Here is a 22608-nt window from a genome sequence, read left to right on the forward strand (position 1 = left end):
GTTCAGTAGCAAAGCCCCTTGTCCTTGAAAATTGCTTCCATTAACTTTTGTTCAATGTTCTTGCCTATCACGCAGTCAGAAGGGCGTCGGAGTGAGTTAAAGGCTTTTGTTAGGAAGAAAAATCAGAGCCTCCACAGAGATAATGTACTTTATCAATTTAAAGGCATAAGGTTACAAATGAAATGAGTTCATGCTCAGGCGCACAGAGAGATCCCATAGATCACGGCCTGTTTGTAAGCTGAACGTTGATCGCACCACATTCACGTAGCCATGCGTTTCCACTTTGGTGTTGTCTGTTTATTTACAGCGGTGCATGTTTTCTTGACGGCTGAACACGGTCGTTACGACAAAGAGCTGATCTTGAGATTTTTTTTATTTTATTTTTTTAGTGGTGTGGTCTTTCGATGGCTGTTATCAAAAGACCACACCACTAAGGTTAAGTGTACTCACTTTATTATTGTACTTTAATATATTCACATAGCGATTTCCCATTAAGACCAACATCCATGTGGTGGCGTTAAATTAATCAGTGAAAATGATGGAACTGTAAACACACATAATTAGAATTTTATGATCCGAACACTGCAGTCCGTGAAAATGACTTCTATGCTGAGCAGCTTTTTGTTAAGAGTGTTAAATTATTAACACATTAAGATTTTGTCAGTAGTAGTAAGTGCACCATGTTGTAAAGAATGGCAGTAAACAAACCTTAGTGGATGGTACTCTACTTTCTTCCAAAGTGAGTAACATGATTTGTCATCTGCAAACCGAGGAGAGGCGAGCATTTGGCCATCATGTCACCATTGTACAGAAGAAGATTATACTGTACTTCTTCTTTAAATATGCTACGACATCCTCATCTGAGATGTTTTGTCCAGAGGCAAAAGATGTTAATGGGTAATTGCACAACTGATGTATGGCAAAAATGATTACGAATGCTGCTTAACGGATGAATCCTGCATTGCTTCCACGTAATAATTCATCTCGTGATATTTCCTCTGCGGCTATAATCTCTTCCGCCATACTTAAAGAGCAGTGTTTTCATTTACGGGAGAGTGATCGATGTATAGCCGTTGCCCGCGAACATCACAGGCAGGGAGGATAAAATAATTTGAAGAGAAATGACGTCCTGCACTCACGGAAACAGGCAAGGTTAAGACTCTGCACCAGAATGTGGACACTTGGAAGTCACAGCTTGAGTCAGAATCTAATAAGTGATCTATCAGGTAAAGCTGTGAGGCTGAGAGGCTGTGTGCAGGAGAAGTGGCTCAAGGACAAAGGAAGCTTAGATGGGCTTCTGAGAGCACATTATGGTGGGACTTCATTGTTAAAATGTCATATAGTAGGATGGTGCGTGTAATGGCATGTGTTGTCATGACTGTCTGCCTTTATGGTCTTTTCCCAAGGGAGTGGATGGACGTGCTCAGCCCCCCTATTATGCCTCCCAGCCAGCAAAGAAGGTCAGGCAACACATGGAGCAATCTGAAAAATCTAGTCAGAGGTACAGTAACCTTCATTTCAGTCCTTTTGCCCCCAGACTGCCTTTTATGTCCTTGGAAGTCAGGAAGACAGCAAACAACGCAATGCTGTAACATTAACACTAATTGCACAAATGCACACAACTAATGGAAACATTCACTGGTGCCAGAGCTAACAAACCCATTACATTTCCAACAAAGACAGCACGGTGGGAAAGCGAGTGAATACTATATCTAATTAAGGGTAAAAAAAAAAAAAGAAGAAAAAAACAGTGAGAGTGGAGCTCTCTGTCCTCCACATAACACTGTAGGTCAGAAGAGACAGGCTCATTACAGGTCTGAACCCCCTAGACACATCGACAAGGTTAATTGATGAAACCTTTCCGGTTTACAACATCATTTTTAAACCTCTCACACACTGTGTCTCATAATTAGTTTTCATTATTGTTGCCCGAGTTCTGATAAGATAAAATGTTCGTCCCGGAGCATTCCATAACCTTTTTAGCTTTTAACTACCTGTCAGTTTAACAGCCAAATTCTCATGCTTTAAAGTAGTGGCGATTACAGGGAATCTCTTTACAGCTTCATAATGTGGTACTGGGTCTGGGGTGTCTTAGGTCTTGATTGATGAGGAAAAAAATGGCAGCGGCAGAAAACTTTTAAATCCACCCGAGTCTGAAGGTCACCCCACCTACCAAGCTTTTCATTTTATTCCAGTAACAGCTGACTGAGTAGGCCCTTATTCATATCTGTCGTGGCCACGCTAGTATACATAAAAAATATACAATTTTACATTTATGTATTTTATTTGCACACAATTGATTGGATTTACTGCTCTGCTGTTATGTACATCTTGAACAATCACTTCTAAGTGCCGTGGACTGATTTAATTACAGGAGGGGATGAGCAGGAGGATGAAGGGGAGAACGAGGACGAGTATTTGAATCTGCTCTACGATCCTTGCCTCAACTGCTATTTTGATCCAAAGACGGGGAAGTACTATGAACTAGCTTAACTCAAAGCCAATGAGAAATCAGAATTAATAAGTCACATTGACAGTGATTGAATGGATACTGGATTTTTTTTTAATATATTTTTTTGAGCCCAAGCTTATTGATCAGTGGTGAATTTCCCATTTGTAAAAATGTGTGTATTTGACTGCTTTTTTTGGGGGGAGGGGATAATGGGAGTTTTGTGTCTCTGTGTGCGGTGTCATGTTAGTGGGTGGATTGGATAAAATCAGACAGATGCTTTTTGAAAGTTCTTGCTCATTCAGCCGCACATCTGATGGTAGAAAGGGGCTTTTCAAGAGTCTTGCCTGGCAAATTAAAATGCAAGTCTTCTGAAAGAACATCCTGGAGCTTATTTTGACATGACAATTACATTTTGGAGGGGTTATTATTAAAATATTGGTCATTCTGGCTTCTTTTTAAAATCATATTTTGTGTAAAAGTGTCATTGAAAGCATGTTGACATGTGAGTATGTGATTTGAATTAAATTTCATTTGGACAGGCACTGGATCCTATTTCGTGTATTTACTTGGATTTGAAATGAGAGGCTGGACAACCTGTCCAACAAGGAGAATACAATACACTTTAATACATTTGATTACCTTCAAAATATTCCAAAGACATGCTTATGCTTTGTTGTAGTAATTGTGTTCACAGATGGACCCGTAACTATGATTTTAATGTTTTTTATTTTTCCATGCTCTGTAACTTACCAACAGGCGCCCGCCTCACGAGGCTGGCAGGTCTTTTCATCATTCTTGCCAAAACACTCATCACACCTGATGCGAGATTGATTCAGCACGAGAGAAACTGTTGCTTAACGATGAAAGGGAAAAAAAATGAAACAAAAGCCGGGAAAAATAACATTTGTTTATCACATGCTGTTACATTCCCAGTAGTTTTAATTAAGCTACGGTAAACCTCAACTGGATCAGTAATCTGAAGAAGTGATAGCATGTGCACAGCTGTATTTTTTTTTTATTATTATTATTTTATTTCTTTTTTTATTTAAATAGACAAATAACACATGTTCTATGTCATAATGTTTCCAGGGAATAGTTGTGAGCGGCTAAAACGATGCACTTGTAATGTAATGAATTTGTGTCCTCAAAAACTGGAGCTAGAAATTGTGCAACAGTCTTGAATATGTAAATATTACATAAGGAACTGTCCTGAATTAACAGGCTTGCATTTTAAGTAGGATCTCACTGCTCTGGATCAGAATGCATGACTGACTGTAGAACATGTGCTCCCTCTGTAAAGTAGCAATCCAACCCATGTTGCCACTGTTCAAATGCAGGGAAGGGAAAATCCACTATCTTGACAAAACATTAGGCACAAGAGTGAACAAGAATGCACTCTAATATAACAGCCCGGCACTAAAACCCCCTTCATGACTGTTATAATGTTCAGTTTATGTTGAAACAGCTTCGGGAAAGTGGTAATTCAACTGGATGATCATCTTGAAGGGAGTTTGTGGTGCTGTTGAACTGAATTAAACACAAAAGTATTTGTTATTAAGCCGATCCCACTGACTAAAATAGGGGAGCCAAAATTACATAAATACACGTTGGTACAATACAATTCAATATTACTACAGTCTACAAACCACAGCCTCCAAAAGGAAAGCACAGTTGGATCAACATCTCTCTATGTTATTTTAAATTAATTCTGAATGCCATAACCTTCATGAAGCTAAGATTTAGTGCAGGACTGTTATATTATAATGCATTCATTTCCACTAGTGTACCTTAATGGACTAGCAAGTGGGTGTATGTTTTGAAGGCGTTCCATTAGAAGGTCATGTGACCCTCAAATAAATATCACGTGACGCGTCATGAAAGGGGGCGTGGAAACAGGTGCACGGGGAACCAGGAAGTAAACAACTATGGTGTTTTGAACGGCCGCTGTCACTGTCCGACGGAAAACGGTTTTATTAAATATATATTTATATGTTTATATTAATATAAATGTTTTCCGCTAGTTTGGCTCCGTGTAGGTCGTAAAGTGACGCGTTTTAGGTTCTTACAATGAGTGACAGCAAGTTAACCGGGCTCTGAAGTTTAACAAACATGTCAGCACAACAGGTAGGAAGCAAGTTCGAGCCGCTCAGTTCCTGCTTTCACTGTAACCGGTTTGCGGACATAATCTCTAATCTACATGTACAGGAGCGCTCATAACTTCAGCGGAGTGGAGATAATGGAGATTAAAGACGCATGTGTGTTGTGGTAGGTTAGACGTGAAGGTTAAGCGTGGGGCAGGCTGTTCATCATATGGATGGACGATTAGGACTGATGCACTCCGGAAGAACAGCAGGTGTAATCATGTCAAAACATTTATTTTTATTTATTTATTTCACACTGATTACACTTGTTACTAATGTAGGATCCATCATCTTGTTGAGCTGTTTAGTATGTCACTTCACTTTCAGGGCCATAGTGCTAGGATGATCTATAATATAAATGATCAAATTAATGCTGTGGTGTTAATAATAGTTGTAGCTGACTTTGCGCTTGTATGGCCATCCCGCCTCTCCACACAAAAATAGCTTAAAAAAAAAAAAAGAGATTATCTGTTTGTTTGTTTTCAAATGTAAATATGTTTATTGTTGTTCATTGATTCCTCTTCTGTAACCGCTTGTCCTCTGAAGGGTCGGGTCACGTGGGCCCTGTACAGGTCGCCAGTCTATCACAGGGCTAACACAGAGAGAGAGACAGACAACCATTCACACTCACATGCACACCTACGGCCAATTTTAGAATCACCAATTAACCTAAGGAGCATGTTTTCGGATGGCGGGAGGAAGCTGGAGTACCCGGAGAGAACCCACGCAGACACAGGGAGAACATACATTAATACACAGAAAAGCTCCAGCCAGCCTAGATTCGAACCCGAAACCTTCTTCCTCTGAGGCATCAGTGCTAACCACCGTGCCACTGTTCGCCCCCCTGTGTATTGTTGTTATGCATCATAGATGGTTTTTGGAGGTTCTCTCAGAATGTGTTCCCATTTCCAGACGTCTCCGTGCGGAATAATATAAGGTTTACCGGTCTAAGACAAAATAATGTTATGTGCGGTGATAAAATATGTGTCGCTACAAAAGAGAGCTCGTCGCCGTTTCTCTGGGTTTCCTGACACCGACGCACATGCGTGATAAATAGTTCCTGTCGAACTGTTGCTTCTTGGCCACGCTCCGTGAGACTCCTAATTATTGCTGCGAAGACTAATGTTCCCACACTCTGCTCCTAAACATTACAGCTAAACTTTAAAGATACTATAGTAATCTCGTGTGTGTGTGTGTGTGTGTGTGTGATCAGTGATTGCCACTAAGTCAATTTTTGTGCCTGGCCAGAGATTCTCAGCGCTGCTGTTGAGCTTCTGAGTTGTACACCAGTATGATTTATAATGCACCGCTGTTCAGCTGTCAGATCTCCTGCCTGTATTTCCTTTTTATCCGTGCCACACATCATGAACTGAGCTGTTAGGTTTATGGGCTCTTTAACTACCCCACTGTTAGATCTTATTGGATTCATTTGTCTTTTTAGGCCGGGTTAAGGCTTCACCCTGGGATTATTGCATCGGTGATCCTCGTCGCCGCGGTGGCAGTAGCTGCTGCTGTATTGATCATCCGAAAATACTGCTTCCCAGTCAAGTAAGCAACCTTGATTAATGAGGCGGAACGTGATTATTTTAAACTCTTATCGCCGTAAGAACGCATCACCCTTTATTTCAGCGAGGCGACGTACAGATACTCATTGCTAAGGAGGATGGAGGATCAGCAGTCATCGTTGACGGGGGAGGACGGCGACAGAGGGCCCTGCACAGTGGGAGAGGAGTCAGACGAGGTCAGTGCATCACGGCTTCCCTGATGGTAGCTTTCGCTGTCATCTTTCCCCGAGCACAAGTCAACACAGCTGTAACCTTCCTCATCACATCACACGTCAATTGCAACTTCCTTTTTTCTTGTGACAGGATCTTTTGGAATAAATCCCCAACTGGGAGACTGCCGGACCGCCTGAAAGGGGGTTTACTGGAGATGGATTCTGTGCTTTAGGGCTGCAACCACCAGTTATTTCATTACCAGCTGTCTGCAGATAATTTCTATTATTAACTAATTAATCAGAAAACAGTTAAAAATGCATATTCCAATTTCTAACAGCCCATGTTGACATCAAATGCACCGTCTACTTCCAACTGTTCAAAAACCAAAAAAAATGTGAAGTTTAATATAAAATGCAGCGAAGGCTCGTGTTTGAGAAGCTTGAACCAGCAGATGCTCAACCAACTGATGTTGAACAGAGTCGCTGAACTGGTCGCAGCTCCAGTGTGGTTTCTGCTTTTAGATTTGCACCTGTATTGAGTTATTTCTCATTATGTTTGATGTGAAATGTTTGTCACTGTTTGTATTATCACTGAGCTGTTACAAGCGTCTGCCTTAGTCGTGGTTTCTAACCTCACGGGCGAATGCAGGCTACTGCCAGACCCTCTGATAGGTGGAGGTTATACCCACGGGCACAACTCAGGGTTTAGACGATGTGAAGAACCGGTTTTGTGTTTTATTTTATTTTTTTTGTGATGTTGTTGTTTGTTTGTTTTTTATGAGCACAAAACCGATCTAATCCCTATTTTCAGAGTCAGTATTCTCCCAAAATGTGCCTCAATGCAACCTCAACTCAATATTTAATATTAGAGATGACAGGTAACACTCACAAAGGATCGATAAAATGAAATGTGATGCGGTCGGTGTATTAAATCAGCAATTTACACCTCACTTCTTCTCTAAATTAGACTACCATTAATTTGGAAGGAGGAATCAGTATCGACCTAACTACATACCTTTAGCTGCAATTTCTTTTAAAAATTATTATATATATTTTTTGTAATAATTGACTTTTTAGACCCAGCCCACACCCAGTTATAAAACTACTGAGATGCTGCTGATGCCGCTGAGAATCAGCACTCCACTGTTCAGATTCAGGAATAAAATAACAATTGTTTGTAGTGGTTGGTTGGCTAATCTTTAGGAAAAAAAGTATATTAAAAATAAAAAAAAAAAAAGCTGAAGCAGGGGTAACTGGGCTTGCTGAAGACATTTCTCCACTCATCCAAGAAGAGAGGTGAAACATCTTCAAGAAAACCCACCAAGTTGGTGCTTGGCTTCTTGGATATGTCATAACATAGCACGATGACATAATCTGTTGTGGTTCCCGACCACAGAAAAAGTGCAAATGTACAATGATGCAGCGACTCATCATAAGGGGCTGACACGACTAGTGGAAATGTTCAAGAATTGTCCTTTTCATAGACACATTTGGATTGTTTCCACAAGTGTGGTGGTAAGATATGTGTCATTACAATGAATGCTCATCACTGTTTCATTGTTGTGTTTTCGTATTTTGACACCACCGCGCATGTGTGATGAAAAGTGATGAATTCAAGAACGGGCCATTAATAAAACCAAACAAACAAAAAAATAATATGGAAGCAAATATAGCTTGTCAGTTAGTATGAAGCCTATCCCAGCTGTCATAGGGTGAGAGGCGGGGTACACCCTGGACAGGTATCCCGTCTATCACAGGGCTAACACAGAGAGACAGACAACCATTCACACTCACACTTAGGCCAATTTAGAATCACCAATTAACCTAACAAGCATGTCTTTGGACGGTGGGAGGAAGCTTGAGTACCCGGAGAGAACCCACGCAGACACAGGGAGAAAATGCAAACTCCACACAGAAAGGCCCCTTACCTTCCACAGCAGCACCTTCTCGCTGTGAGGCATCGCTGCTAACCACCACGCCACTGTGCCGCCCTTTTTTTTTTTTTTTTTGCTCTTCCACAACCAAATTCTAAATTTATTTTTCCATGGATCAATCCATCATCTGGTTGTGGCTCCGGTGCCGTTTGTGTTTCTTGATATTCATTTGAGCTACATCTCAAAACAACAATTTGCTTAACAGTGAATGTCTGTAAATGACAGGCGGGCGTTTTAAAAGATGCCTTCGCATTCACTCAGTCTAAGTGTGAACCTGAGTCTAAATATAGCCAACAGCCAGTTGCTAAAAAGCATCAAGTGGCGATTTGACATTTCGTAGATTTCAAACACCCTAATTGATCCGCAGCAAAAGATAGTCACAGCTAGACTGCGGCTAGCAGTTGGCCAGTTCCCTTTGAAATGATTTCCTCTTTCATTGCTAACATGAACCCACTTAAAGTCAGAGTACAAAAATTAAATGGACTTCTAGGCCCGGCTTTGTAGAGTGGTGATTTTTGACAGCCACGTTTACCCCCCTCCCCCAAAAAAACGGCAACTCCACCTGCTTGTGAGTCGCCAGTGAACACTGCGATGCTAGTATCGGTGTCGCAGGATGCCAATGGCAGCTCGAACTGATGAATGATTAATCAGAAATCACCTCACTGTGGTTTAATTATCGTTTGCGTGATTCGCAAATTAAGCAGTGAAACAAGTGTGTTGTCACCTGTCTCTTCTTGTCGGGACTTTAAAGTGTCACTGTGCATTTTAACATCTTGTAAAGGCTCTGCAGTTTACTGATGCTGACGGTATTACCGGCGCCTGCTGCATCTATTTATATGTCGGTGTTCACGGTAACGAATACATGTGTGCTGATCATTAAATGCAGTCGTCCCGTGGCTGGAGTGGAGCGCGCAGGTTTTCGTCCAACCCCTGACCTTGGATGATTCACTCTTTATCTAAAAGGGGAATCTCTGCTTCATCAGAGAGGAATTGTTTTATTTAAGAATTGCTCACATCCAAATGACAAATACGAAAGCGGTGAAGCGGTGTTTGTTTCATTACTGCCTGTTTATTTTCTGCAAAGCCACAGAATGAAACTAAACATGGCTGTTTGGTTATTTAACGTCCTTCCCCCCCTGGTCAGTAAATGGTGCACAACGACCCTCTGCTGGTCGCCTTTGGTATTACACCGTGTCAGGAATTAGAGGACATCATTAGCTAAGAAGCTGAAAACATTTGCAAAGTAACACACACAGGAAATTAAATCTTTCACTTTAAAGGGAATTTGGATTCTGCATCCTCGGGACCCTACGGCAACATCACAGGTTCACTATGTGAGAATTTCAGTTTTGGTGATTTAATTTATTGATATATTTTTAAATAAAAAGGGGCTTTGATGCCAGATTGGCATAATAATCTAGGGGCCTTTTTTCAAGCTCAGATTTTTCTTTTTAGTTTTTTTTTTCTGCTCATATTTTGAATATTTAACATCCATTCAGCTTCCGAGTATCCGAATGTGATTAAAAACTTTGCAGTCAGCCTCAGCAAGTAGGGGAGGTTATCAGCTGTATTCTGGAGAGTCCTATCCGCCACCATCCTCCACACACCAAGTGAGGGACTATCTTCTAAAAGGAAAGGTGCACTTTGCGCCACTCGAGTTCAGGGGGTTGTAGAATGTCAAGATGCACTGAAGCTGTTCTGGAGACATTTTGTGCGTGCGTGCGTGTGTTTGTGTGTGCGCGTCGTGTGTTTTTAACCCATCCCTTTTGTGCGGTTTATGTGTCAAAATACGTCCAAGAGGAGAAAGAAAAGAAAAAAGGAAAAACTGTTTTTGTTTAGAAGCTCTCCAGACAGGTAAAGACTCAGCTGTTGTTCAGGGATCAGCCTGGGCGGATGCTCGCTGACACAAGGGCTTGACCTCTGCTTTAAGGGATTATCACATCTTTCATCTAAATGCAACTAATGGCTCGCTCCTTTTGTAAACCGTGTTACCTGCACCAAAACAAAAGAAACACTAGGGAAGTATTGCCCTATTTATGCTGTCTTCATTCCAATAAACCTAGTTCTCGCTCTCACCCGTCTCGCCCAGGACTCCAGGATTTGCAAATGAATTTCACATCAGATTCTACAGTGTTTTTAGTTTCTTATCAGAAAAACTCGTTTATGCCTCTTTTTATTCCACGCTGATTCTGTCGTGTAAAATCCTTTGATTGTTTTTCCCTTCTGTAGTCTGTAGTGTTGTTTTTTTCGTGTGTGTGTGTGTGTGTGTATGAGCTGCTTTATGCAGATGCCACCGTATATCATATGGGTTTTACTGAAATTTACATACAAATAGAAAACTCTTGACGACTGGTTCAGTGATTCTTTTAACCCGTTTTTGTTTTTTTTTCATCGTATTTGAAACACAATGCACTTTTTTTAGGCCTTTTTCTCTCTTCCTCCTCTTTGTGACTTTACCCTCCGCAGGTTTCGGATGCCCGTGGAGGCCTATCTGCTGTTAGCAAGCCTCATTGTTCACCCCAAGTATCTATTACCGGTGGACACCTTCTTCTTATTTGACACTGTGAAAAGCAGGAACTTGATGGTCCGGTTCGCTGTAGGTGTGTGCACGTATATGATGACACGTCCTGGGTTTTATGTCGCGTTCAGAGGAGGGCTGCAACACTTTTTCTTTTTGCAAATCCAAACACTTTCCCCTCAAGGCATGGTTGTAGGAGTTGTCAGGGAGCCCGTTCACAGAGATGACACCAAAGCTCTGCTGTGTCTACAACATTTTTCGTTGAGCGCTCCGTTTGAAAGGTGTCGACTCTTCCTCTTAGGACTGGCAAAAAAAAAAAAAAAAAAATACAAAATAAGCTCTCTGATTCGTTCCAGATATGAGACATCGAAGTAAGACTTGTTCTTTATTTAAAAAAAAGGGAAAAAAAAGTCGTTTTGGTTCTCTATCTGCAAATCTTTCTGCCCTCTGTTTGATTGTTGACAGCCGCTTTGCACCTCACCGCTGTAACTGCTGTCCTCCTAATCACATGGGGAATCTCCATCAATTTATTTGATGCACGGGAGAAAGCAAAAGACGTCCTTGGTAAGATATTTTATTTCTATTTCATCTGAAACCCTAAACTGCATTTGTGTATGCCTGCCTGTATAATGCTGTGAGCGTTCTTTCCTAGCTCAGATTGAACCAAATTATCTATCAAGGTCTTTTTTTTTATGTTAAAAATGAAATTGAAATACATTTTCAGCCACACCTGCACCCGTGCCAAAGTGCAGCCTCTCCAGAGCCTGTCCCCCAGACCATTTTGCCTTACGCGTAACAAGCGGAGCAGCTGATGTCGTCGGGCCGAAGATCTGTTTCGATGGTAAAATGTATGTTTCGGCGTGGCGGAAACATGTCATGTCAAATAAACTAAGCACAAAGAGGCGGAGGATCTCACTTTCGTCTGTGTCTGAATAGAATCATGAGTCACGTGTTGAACAACGCGAGGCCAGGACTGAACATTGTGGTGGTAAATGGTGAGTGAAAGGACAAAACCACCCTCCCACCCAAAACACCGCTTTTTTACCAAGCTTTTTTACCAGATTTGTAATGAAATGTCATTTCAAGGTCATTTATTATCTGTTCTGGAGTTTTCTGGTCGCTGCACAACGTGTTCATCATGCCTTTTACATCAGTGACTTGTACTAATGTGTCTTTTTTATCCTATCGTAGGTGAAAATGGAGTTGTGGAAAAATGTGACAGTCTTAACATGAAAACAGGAAGTGAGAGTTCCTTTAAATCTTTAAGTCAGGTTTTCAAATTCAACCTTTTTTTCAAGCCTTTATTTATTTTTATTTTTTTATTTAAATTTTAACTCCCGACAAAAGACCCAGAAGACAACCTGGCGTACCTGAAAGAGATAAAAGCTGGAATGATAGTCCTGGTGGCCTCGTTTGATGATGTGACAACAAAGTAAGTTTAAATCTCACTTGTTCGACATTAAAAAAAAAAAAATAATGATTTCACGTCCCAAAATGTGACCCGCTTTACTACTACCGTGGCAGAATGACAAATGAAATGAGGGAGATATTTGTCGGGATGGGAAGCACTTTGATCCAGTCTGTGAAACGGAGAGACAACTGGGTGTTTGCCGGAAGAGCGGGGACGAAAATCAAAAGCCTCTTTGAGAAGGTTGGTGAACCCATTGTGGGCAGTCTTGTTTGTTCTGCTCGTGTCAGAAATGGCCGTCTATTTTGAAATATGCTAAAAAAAAAACAAAAAAAAACAATGTTTTCTCTCCTGCTCACCTGTCAGATGACTGTTAATGATGAGAAAACCAACGCTTATGAAGAATGGCCGGAGGTGGTGGAGGTGGCCGGCTGTTTCCCGAGAACGATGACTGACGTAAACTTTAAAGAACCTCTGATGAGCAGCAGAATTTGATGGAAGTTTCTTTTTCAAAGGCCTTTTCAAAAACCCATTGTACAATGCCTATAAAGCATTCAACCCCCTTCCACATCTGAACACTACAGTTTTACTCTTTGAACTGCTCTGTTCTGCTCTGTCAGGTTGCACGGACCCGAAGTCCAACTACAAATTTTTTATTGGATTGAGGTCTGGGCTTTAACTTGGCCACTCCAGAGTCAGAATGTTCTCCAGGATTTCTGTTTATTTTCTGCATTCATTTGACACTATCTTTCACTAGGCACCCAGGGCAGCAGGCTGAGATCACAGCGTGATGCTGCCACCACCATACTCCATGGTGTGATCATGTGCCGTGTTTGGTTTCTGTCAAACACAGTGTCTATCCTGGTGACCAGAAAGCTCCATTTTTATCCCATGGGACCAAACAACCTTCTTCCAGGTGAACTCGGAGTCTCCCACGTGTCTTTGGGTGAACGCTAGTCGATGTTTCCCATAAACCTTTGTCTGGTAAAGAACCTGTTCAGAGTCTCTCCCATGCAGCATGGGGGAGACTCTGAACTCTTGGGTGCTTAAGCTTTTAACTCCTTCAGTGTGGTTATAGATGACTCGGTGGCCTCCCTCACTAGTCTCCTCCTTGCACAGTCGCTCAGTTTGTGAGGACGTCCCACTCTAGGCAGATTCACGCATGTTCCTTCCGTTTCATAATGATTTAGGTTTAGCTGAACTCCAGGGCATGTTCAGTGACTTGGACATTTTTTCCGTATCCATAACCTGACTCAATACTTTACAATAACCCTTTTTTCCCCCGCTCTAAGTCGCTTGGAGTGCTCTTCTGTCTTCATGGTGTAATTGTAGCCAGGAGGAATACTGATTAACCAGCGACTGGACCTTCCAGACACAGATTCACATTCAGTGCACTCGGCTGATCACCATTTCACTAATTGAGACAGCCAGCCCCAGTTGGCTGGACCTCCATTGAATTAGGTCAGTCACTTTAAAGAGGATGAATATTCATGCAGTCACTTACTTTACATTATAATATTATACATTATAATAAATTGATGCAAGTTTGTAGAAATTTGACAAAGATACCATTAAAAAAAAAAGCAATAAAATGGTAAAACATTCAAGGGGTGAATGCTTTCATAGGCGCTATATGTTAATACTTTATTTATTGCATTGAGTTGCTCTGTTTCTTTCTGCTTTCTGCTTGTTGTGTATGTTGTTGGACCTTTTACACGACTGTTCTACCTCGAAGAGTCATCCATCTCCTGTTACTCTTCCTTTGAGCTTGTCCTTATCCTGACTTGAGGATCTATGCATAGCGCTGAGGCTATTTTGTAATTTCAGATTTTTAGATTTTGCCCGTATAAATGAAACTGGCTACACTACATAATGATAGAACATGCTAAGTAAATAGATAGAAGATAGAAAGGAAGGATATCATCTGACACCTCGAGAGTGTGACTGCATTCTTTGCAAGTATCAGGTACAGATTAAAATGCCAAAAGTTTTTTTTTCCCCCCCTCTGGGACAAACAGCGCTGTAACAGCACTGTTAATAAACGTTTTACTGTTCAAGCGAGTTCAACATACAATCATTAGTTCGCTATAATGGTTGCTAACCTGGAATGACAAGATAAATGACAAGGGAGGCTTGAGATAAATCTGACTTGAGGTGAGATGACTAGTGGGAAGGGAAAGAAGAAATTCTCCTTTACAAATTTTTTGATAAGTTCCTTTTGACTTTTCTCAGATCTCTGTGTGAATTACTGGATAACTTGATTTCTCTTCGCCTGGAACGGTTATTTAAATTAAACCTTCTGATCTGTGTCTCTTTGATGGAACTTTTAACAACTCGTGGAGATCTAAAATGTGGTAAGGAGCCTCAGCTTGACGGGACTTTTTTACGAGAGGTCACAGGCGAAAAAAAGGTGTATTTAATATGCTCATCGTGTTTTTTTTTTTCTCATTTTTAAATCTTCAATTGAAATGTAACTTGTGACTATAGTAAAATCTACAGTCATCTTCCTCTTAAACACTCAAATAAAACGTGAGAACCATAAGATTCTACTGAAGCGCACGTTCTTTCTTTCTTTTCCAACACTGCTGTACCCACGTTAAATATTCTTTGAGCACGCTGGGCCTGTTCTCCGGAGTTTGTATTCTACTTAGCTGCTGCTTCCCTGGGAGCATCACCATTGGTCCGAACGCAGAGCACGTTCCTCTCTTTGTGACATTCTTGGCCGCTGGAGCAGAGAGAGCGTAACCTCGAATTATTGCTGAAACTCTGGTCCACTGCGAGCCCAGCAGGCATCTGTGCAGGCACCGAATCAGGATTCATGCTGAGGACATGGGAGTCACCCATGGGAAGAAGGTAAGTTTCTTGTTATTTTTGCTGTTTCTCCAAGACATATTACACATGTGCCATTTCTTGACTCATTTTAAAAATAACATGCGCGTGTTTTTGGGAAGATTGAAAGAAAGATAACGGAAAAATCTCACATCATGACAAGTTTATATTGTGCGTAATATTTTCAGTGCTATTTGTGCATGGTTGTTCTACGGTACAGTACCTTAAATACTCCCTGCTCTGTTTTGTCTCTACCTTTTACCCATGCTCAAATGCCTGAACTGAATAGAAGTCTTTATCCAAGTGAAAAAACGCCCACTGAAGAGTGGGCCTTGGAGACTGTTTATCCTGTCATGTCCTATTAATTCTTCTCCACACAATAGCCACTGTGTGAGATTCAGCCAAACAGCACGACTCCTCTCTCATCAGCCAAACAGCAGCAGCAGCAAAGTTGTCATTAAAATTCTCTCAGTGCTCTTCTTGATTCCCTCTCACTCTGACCGTTTACTGTCACCTTGTTAAATTTTTTATCTTATTTGAATATTTGAACAGGAGCACATGTAGCAATATATATAGGTACAAATATATAGATATATAGATACAGTATACACTGATCAGCCACAACATTATGACTGTGTAGGTCTCCCTTGTGCCTCCACAACAGTTGTGACTCATCAGAGAATGGACATGGGCCTTCTGAGGGTGTCCTGTGGTGTCTGGCAACAGAATGTTGTTAGTGGGGGCCTTTGTGTCCTATGGTTTGAGGGGAGGGGCCTCTGTGGATCATCCCACAGATACTTGATCAATTTAGGATCTAGTGAATTTGGAGGCCAGGTCAACACCTTGTGCTGTTCTTCATGTTTTTTTTAGTTGTTCCTAAAGCGTTTTTGTGTGTGTGTCTGTGTCAGGCTGCTTCCTGCTGGTGTGTCGTTGCTATGGGGTGGGGGTGCCTGGTCTGGTCTAGGTGGGTGCTACATGTCTAAGTAACATCCACACGAATGAATGCCAGGTCCAAAAGTTTCCCAGCAGAACACTGAATTATCACAAGATGGTCAATGTTTTTTGCTTCTGCTTCATAATGTTGTGGCTGATCAGTATATTTGTAGCAGGCAAATATATACATATACACACACTATAATGTTATCCCTGATCAGTGTATACATACTGTATATACACAGAAACCCTGACTAATAATGCTCAGAGCAAAAGTTTTCATTTTACAGACTTGTATTTCGCTGCATGTTCATGAAATAAAACGACAAAAACAGAAAGAAACTGAGGGGAAGACGGTTAACTCAGCTGTCCAACCTGATAACTGCGGGGGGAATCATTCCCGTCTCCGCTATTAATTCTGCTCAAACTCCAGCAAATGAGCAACTCAGTGGGAATCAAACTGTGTTTTGTTTAATACCGTCATTAATGATGTGGCAGCCTTCCACCTCACCTCTGCTCGCTCCACTGAACACGTGGCAACGGAGCCGACACTTTATTTATCTGTCAGCATCATAATATGGCTTTGTGTTGCTTCCATTTGCATGAAATGTTGACCCGGCTGGGAGACTTCTATTTATCTATTTTATTTATGTGTTGTTGTTGTTTTTTTTTGACTGGGGCATATTATCTTCTATATGACTGTTTTCTGTTGACAGAGAGATCTCCAACATTTCCCTGGTAGAAGTGAGACACGCCGTAATGGGTCTGGTGAGAAAAATATCCATTTGCAATTTTTGTCTTTGTTATTTTGACTGTAAAATGTTATCCATCGTGGGAGCCTCTTGCTGTGAGGGAGCGCAGTACAGCACTGAGCCACTGTTGTGCACGTAATATCTGTTGTTATTATTATTTCTATCTCAAAGAGGCGGGGTGAAGTTCTTGGCCTGTTTGTGTGACTCGGGGAAGAATCGGACGTGGGGCGGCGTGGATGTGTTGGAATTTGTGTGACTGTTCTTGTTTGCAGAAGAGACTGTCTTATTGATTTTGACTGTCCTTAAAGAGTAAAAGGAAAAGACATAATCTGTTAAGTCAATGAACCGTTATGTGCCTGTCAATAAACCATTTGCCTAGTGACATTTGGCAATTCGGGTGAATTGTGCTTTAAAGCTACACAATCGGTGCCCTCGGACCAAACACTTCTAGAGACTCTCTGAGGGGAACTATCCGCTGGGGACTTCCCCCAAAACTACACACCTTCAAAGGGCTTCTTCCTGTTTGCATTCACACAGCCAGCGAGAACGCAGTGGTGACGTAACAGTCGGCTGGCTGTTGTTACGGTTACATCACTCAGTTCTGTGCCACTTGCAGCAACGTACAGCAATGTTGCATAGACTTTAAAGCCTAGACTTCACTTTCAGTCCATTTTTTTCTGTGTCTTGTTCCATTTTTAAGGAATATTTTCAGATGGGGTCGTGTTTACTGTGCTCTCCTGTGGTATTCACAACCACACCAGAGTTGTGATGCGTGTCGGAAAATTTCAAGTGTTCAAATTAGCCTCATCTTTTCATTGTACCTTTGTGTTTCCTGCATTATGCTACTTGCTGATTTTCTCGCTAAATTAATGGCCTTGGTGGTTCTCACAGCTTACAGCAAAGTTGCTACCTGAAGCCTTTTGTGTACGCAACTTTCCACGCCATGTCACACTCTCACAAGTTTCGTTTGAAGGCAGTGATAGGCTCAAAAAAGTCCGACCTTCATAATACACTGTGTTTTCTCCCTAATTTAAACTTAACGTTAAGACTTGTTGTTTGAATAGCTAACGTTACGCCAATCGTTTCTTTTCGGAATTGCTGGTTGTGTTCAGCAAATCGACGTACACTTGCATCACTCACAGTTCCTCTTGTGCTGGGAAAGTACCCAATGTGAAGTAAGAGCTAAAAGACCAAAAACAAGAATTTCTAAGAACCATGACCATCCTTGATTCCTCCATTGCGGACACACCAAAGGGGGGAAGTTCAAGAACAGGGGAAAAGTTCCTGCATACCTTTTTTGGTATGTAAAGCAAGTTACGATGTCTAGTGTTAGCTATACAAAAAAATAATTTATGAGTCAGTTCACAGACTTTGTGACCCTTCTCCTTTTGCTAGCTTACATATGTTTTGACACTTAGCATTACTGTCACAGCGGCAACCACAGTAAAAGTTACATTGACTACAATGTTCTGGCAAGACCTAGGTTGTTGTACATCTGTCACTTAAAAGGGAATTACTGTTTTTTACAACCCGGACCTTATTTATGGTATAAAATACGATTGTTTACTCATCCATATAACTTTTTTGTCATTTGGAGTCATTCGGACGATATTTAGATCCGCGTATATCCATGTAGTGGGAGTGAATGGGGCACCGAAACGCAGCCTCTAAATAACGCATTATCTGCCGCGAAACTCGTTCATTTCACCAATATTTTGTTATGATACCCTAGTGCTATTCCCTGTTGAGTCCAGAGTTACCTGTTATCATCATCCGGGGTCTATAGATTGACCTACTAACCTCTGACCTGGATGATCTCATCTCTGAGGTCTTTACCTGTAATTTGCTACTGCTAGTTTTTTGCAACATGGCTGAATATTTTTCCGATTCTGAGATTGTGGGCGACGACTTTGTTTGTGATGGACGTCCTTACCGTTTTGAGCCAGAGTATACAGATGAGGAGCTCGTTAAAAGGAGGATGCGGAGGCAGAGTGAGGAACAGCTGGCTTAAGAACAACAAATCGCTGCACGTCTGCGAACAGATAACAGGTAACTCTGGACTCAACAGGGAATAGCACTAAGGTATCATAACAAAATATTGGTGAAATGAATGAGTTTCGCGGCAGATAATGCGTTATTTAGAGGCTGCGTTTCGGTGCCCCATTCACTCCCACTATATGGATATACGCAGATATAAATGTCGTCCGAATGACTCCAAATGACACCAAAGTTATATGGGTGAGTAAACGATCGTATTTTATACCAGGTATAAGGTCCAGGTTGTAAAAATTGGTAATTCCCCTTTAAAGCAACATAGACTTGAATGAATCTCTAATTAGACTGTCAGCTGCAGGTTTAAACTCAAATTGAGAGAAACTGGCTTTGGATAGAAAAGACCAACAGACTGTGTTAGAAGTCTTGCTACTGACTCTGGTGGCAAACAGGTACATATACAATTTGACCAGGTATGTTACTTATTTTGGTGGCACAGCAAGAAGTTTCTGGGTTTGCACGTTCTCACTGTGCCTGCGTGGGTTCTCTCCAGGTACTCCGGCTTTCTCCCACTGTCCAAAGACATGCTAGTTAGGTTAATTGGTGATTCTAAATAGTCTGTAGGTGTGAATTGTCGTCTGTCTCTCTGTGTTAGCCATGAGATAGACTAGCGACTTGTCCAGGGTGTACCTCGCCTCTCGCCTGATGTCAGCCGCAGTAGACTCTAGCCCGCTCTGCGACCCTCCAGAGAACAAGCAGTTACAGAAGATGAATGAATGAATGAATGAATGTTACTTAATTATGTTCTTCCTATGATTGTCATAGTGTCACCATCTCTTCTTGTATCTCATGTGGTTGTACATCAGTGTCCTCTGGCCATTTAACATTGATCTGCATTGGTCTCATCTATATATTTGTGGGATAGTCACTTAGTTTTAGAGGCATCTCTGCTTACAAGTCCAAAAAGGCAGCTGTGTGCTTTCATTATGTTAGTAAATGTGATGTGCAGATTTTGAAGTTGAGTAGATCACTGGCATATACCATAAAACATTAATAACCTTGAGTTAGCTTAAACATTCATTATTAAATTTAGGAACAATTTGACAAGAAAATTGAATTGTTTCCTGTCTCCTTTTGCAGAAGATGTCAAGGCCTCCCTTTATCTTTATCAAATCCTTCTTTTCTCAGTCAATAATGATCATTTTCAGCTATTCTAAATCAAAGTTGTACTACATCTATACCTTTATTTGTCGCTAAAATGTTTATAATACCACACAGACATCAACTAGGCAGGAATATACTGTTTGTTTGCACGTTTTTTTCCTTCTTTAGCCTCCATGATGGAGGAACACCAGACTGAACGGGAAGACCGATTCCCAGAGCTTCAGTCTCATCCATGCCAACTGCAGAGCGAGGGGGAGGGGAGTAATCTAATCAGACCCCCAAAACCTCTCAGTCATTTAATTGCCTCCAAGAGCCACCAGGAGCTCCACAAAGAACTGCGGATGACCCACAAGAGGTTGGACAGACACTCTGAAAGTCGTAAATGGCCACACTTTAGTTTCATTATTTATATAAATCATTAAGGCGGTCTGTGTGTCTGACAGGAGTGTGTCTCAAGAAGGGAAGGCCGAACTCCAGAGGGCTCTGGAAAAGAGGAAATGGGATCAAAGGGTGAAGGCAAGCAGGGACCGGGAGGAGGCGAAGAAGAACACATCCCCTCTCCATCAAGAGCTGCTGAAAAGACGCCGCAGGCTTGAAAAGGTACGCGTGGGACATGTAATTCTCTTTCATACATCCTATTATCTCTGCCTGAGAAAACATAATCATTGTGGTTAAATGAGATTCGTTTTTCTGGGAATAACTTCTCATGAAGCATTATATCATGTAAAATAGATGTGGTATGGTTTTTCCTTTCTTTCTGCACACAAAAAAGCGACATTCCTCTCGAGATTTTAAGATTATACAATATATGACTATGACTGGAATATAGGGTTGTTCTGCAGTCAGCCAGTGGAGGGCAGTCCAGTCTTGGCTCCAACACCGAATGCATTCATATGCTTGTATTAATGTCAGTTTAAATGCAGCCTCCTGGTCCACAACGCGAGAGGAGAAGCAGTATATTTATTTAATTGCTTCATAAATCCATTTGCATGTTTTTGCATTTAGTTTTAAGGACATAAAAATAAGGTCTGGGTGGCTGTTTCTCATTTAGGCTGCGGTGGAGTGGGTATTTATTTCGTTTATGGAAGTAAAAGCAGAAATATTGCTCTGCACAAATGCTTTGCCACAAGTAAAAGTAGGGGGAAAGACGTCAAATGTAAACGTAGCTACTGTGAGTGTTGTATTTTTTGAGTTGCATTAATGTGGAATTATAATTTCACTATTGCAATTGTGCAAGAAACATTTTTACATATTGTTTGTTGCAGTTTTATCTTGAATATTCTCAGTTTGTGAAAATAATCTTTTCGTCGTGAAGTTGTCAAATATGTACTGGGGTAAAAAAATAAAATAATTCCTGCACCACTGAAAGAAACTGAAGTACAAACGCATCAAATCTTAGTCATATTACACTGCCACTGACGTCGGTCAAATTTCTCATGACGAAAATGCTGATTGTTTGCTGTAACTGCACACACACACACACACACACATACACGAGCTCAAGATGCAAGTGCGTTTTCATCTCCCCACAGCTGGAGAGAGAGGAGAAACAAAAGCAGGAGGAGCCCGAGTTCCTCCAAGTCAAAGAGAGACTGAGGAGAACGGCAGCGCTGGACGCGGGAGAGAAACAAGTGTGACAGATACCAGCGAGCTGACAGGCGTCACCACAGTAGACCGCTGGGACCAAGAGACACTGGGATTAGATGTTAGAGCTTAAGTGCCTTCCACGGTGAATAGATAAGGCTGCTCAGTATTCATGACGGAGGCGACACCTTCCGGTCAAGTCGAGGCACGTCATCCATTTGTGATGCCAGTAGCTGACTATAAAGGTGCAAGGAGCATAAAAGAATAATATTATAACAATATAATATAGCATGCATAATGAATAAGTCATTTTTTTCACCTGAATGTTTTATGTGTGTGAATGTGGCTGAATTGGGCTGCTGGCATTGCGTTCAACAGTGACATGTCATATTACACAGGTATCATTCCTTGCTCCTTTTTCTCCAACAATGCAAATTAAATTCACATGATAAAACGTATTACCGTTTTGTAAATTATTATTTTTTGGATCAGTTGGGAATGTTAGTGCTCATCATTTTATCTAATTGGACAAAGAATCATGTATGTGTTTGAAGGTATCACGATATGACGTCTGGAAAGATAATCAACACTGCCTACTGCTGTAACACGCTTACATTATATTGTGCATGTGCTGATTGTGTCTTTGAAATAATTGGTTTTGAGCTGCTGTTCGCTTAGAAGGACCATGAAATGAATGGAAAAGAAGTCAAGGTGCAAATGTGTAAAATGATTAATCAGTAGTATGCAATGCACAACTTTATTTTCTGTACACGTTGCTCTTTGCAGGTCACTTCGTAGGTTTGAATCCGTTTCACAATCACCTTTTTACAAATGTGCTTTCTTTACATTTAAAAATAAAGTCATAGTGAAATGACAGAACCCACAATGCATAGACAAGGAAGTTTTATTTAATTTCCTGCAATCATATCTTTGTGGGTACAAATCATATTTTCTTGTTCAATAACCCATGATGCATTGCATCCATACAGTTGTAGCTCAAAACAGCTTTTACAAAAAAAGGATATACAATATATACTTATATTTATATATATAATATACATGTGTTTCTTTATGCATTTTAGATGTGTTTGTAATGGGTAATATAAGCTTTTTTTTTTTTTCTTTTAAAAAACAAAAAACCAAAACACAGCCAAGTGGAAACGAATCTCAGGAAAGTTTCAACA

General features: G+C 41.0%; 3 protein-coding genes across 3 annotated transcripts in view; all 3 read left to right on the plus strand.

Moving 5' to 3' along the window:
• cfap20dc (CFAP20 domain containing) overlaps nt 1-8710 on the plus strand; it is a gene marked incomplete at its 5' end in the record, with an annotated part of 33340 nt that extends 24630 nt beyond the window's left edge. Inside the window, 7 exons of the mRNA XM_084542927.1 lie at nt 1407-1501; nt 2375-2487; nt 3147-3154; nt 4552-4576; nt 6035-6141; nt 6223-6334; nt 6462-8710. Of these exons, the coding sequence (XP_084399053.1) occupies nt 1407-1501; nt 2375-2487; nt 3147-3154; nt 4552-4576; nt 6035-6141; nt 6223-6334; nt 6462-6476 (475 nt within the window). The 3' untranslated portion in view covers nt 6477-8710. The remainder of the gene's footprint in view (nt 1-1406; nt 1502-2374; nt 2488-3146; nt 3155-4551; nt 4577-6034; nt 6142-6222; nt 6335-6461) is intronic.
• Nucleotides 8711-8792: 82 nt separating this feature from the next.
• On the plus strand, nt 8793-13889 carry LOC311487357 (protein FAM3C). Its single transcript, XM_084543610.1, has 8 exons — nt 8793-11133; nt 11228-11326; nt 11487-11610; nt 11699-11757; nt 11954-12004; nt 12110-12194; nt 12287-12413; nt 12537-13889. The coding sequence occupies exons 1-8, from the start codon at nt 11121-11123 to the stop codon at nt 12663-12665; spliced, it is 687 nt and encodes a 228-aa protein (XP_084399736.1). The 5' UTR covers nt 8793-11120; the 3' UTR covers nt 12666-13889.
• Nucleotides 13890-14519: 630 nt separating this feature from the next.
• LOC311486906 (actin-associated protein FAM107A) lies at nt 14520-21621 on the plus strand (the record flags this gene model as incomplete). Its single annotated transcript, XM_084542928.1, has 6 exons — nt 14520-14524; nt 14957-15023; nt 16649-16700; nt 20009-20195; nt 20284-20440; nt 21373-21621. 6 exons carry the CDS (start codon nt 14520-14522, stop codon nt 21475-21477), a joined length of 573 nt encoding a protein of 190 aa, XP_084399054.1. The 3' UTR covers nt 21478-21621.
• Nucleotides 21622-22608: the final 987 nt, after the last annotated feature.

This window comes from Chelon labrosus (genome assembly GCF_963514085.1).
Source record: "Chelon labrosus genome assembly, chromosome: 4".
NCBI lineage: Eukaryota > Metazoa > Chordata > Actinopteri > Mugiliformes > Mugilidae > Chelon > Chelon labrosus.

Coding starts and splice junctions, on each gene's coding strand:
- LOC311487357 (XM_084543610.1), top strand. Junction 11,327..11,486: donor GAAAGCAAAAGACGTCCTTG/GTAAGATATTTT, acceptor ATACATTTTCAG/CCACACCTGCACCCGTGCCA. Junction 12,195..12,286: donor TTTGATGATGTGACAACAAA/GTAAGTTTAAAT, acceptor CTACCGTGGCAG/AATGACAAATGAAATGAGGG.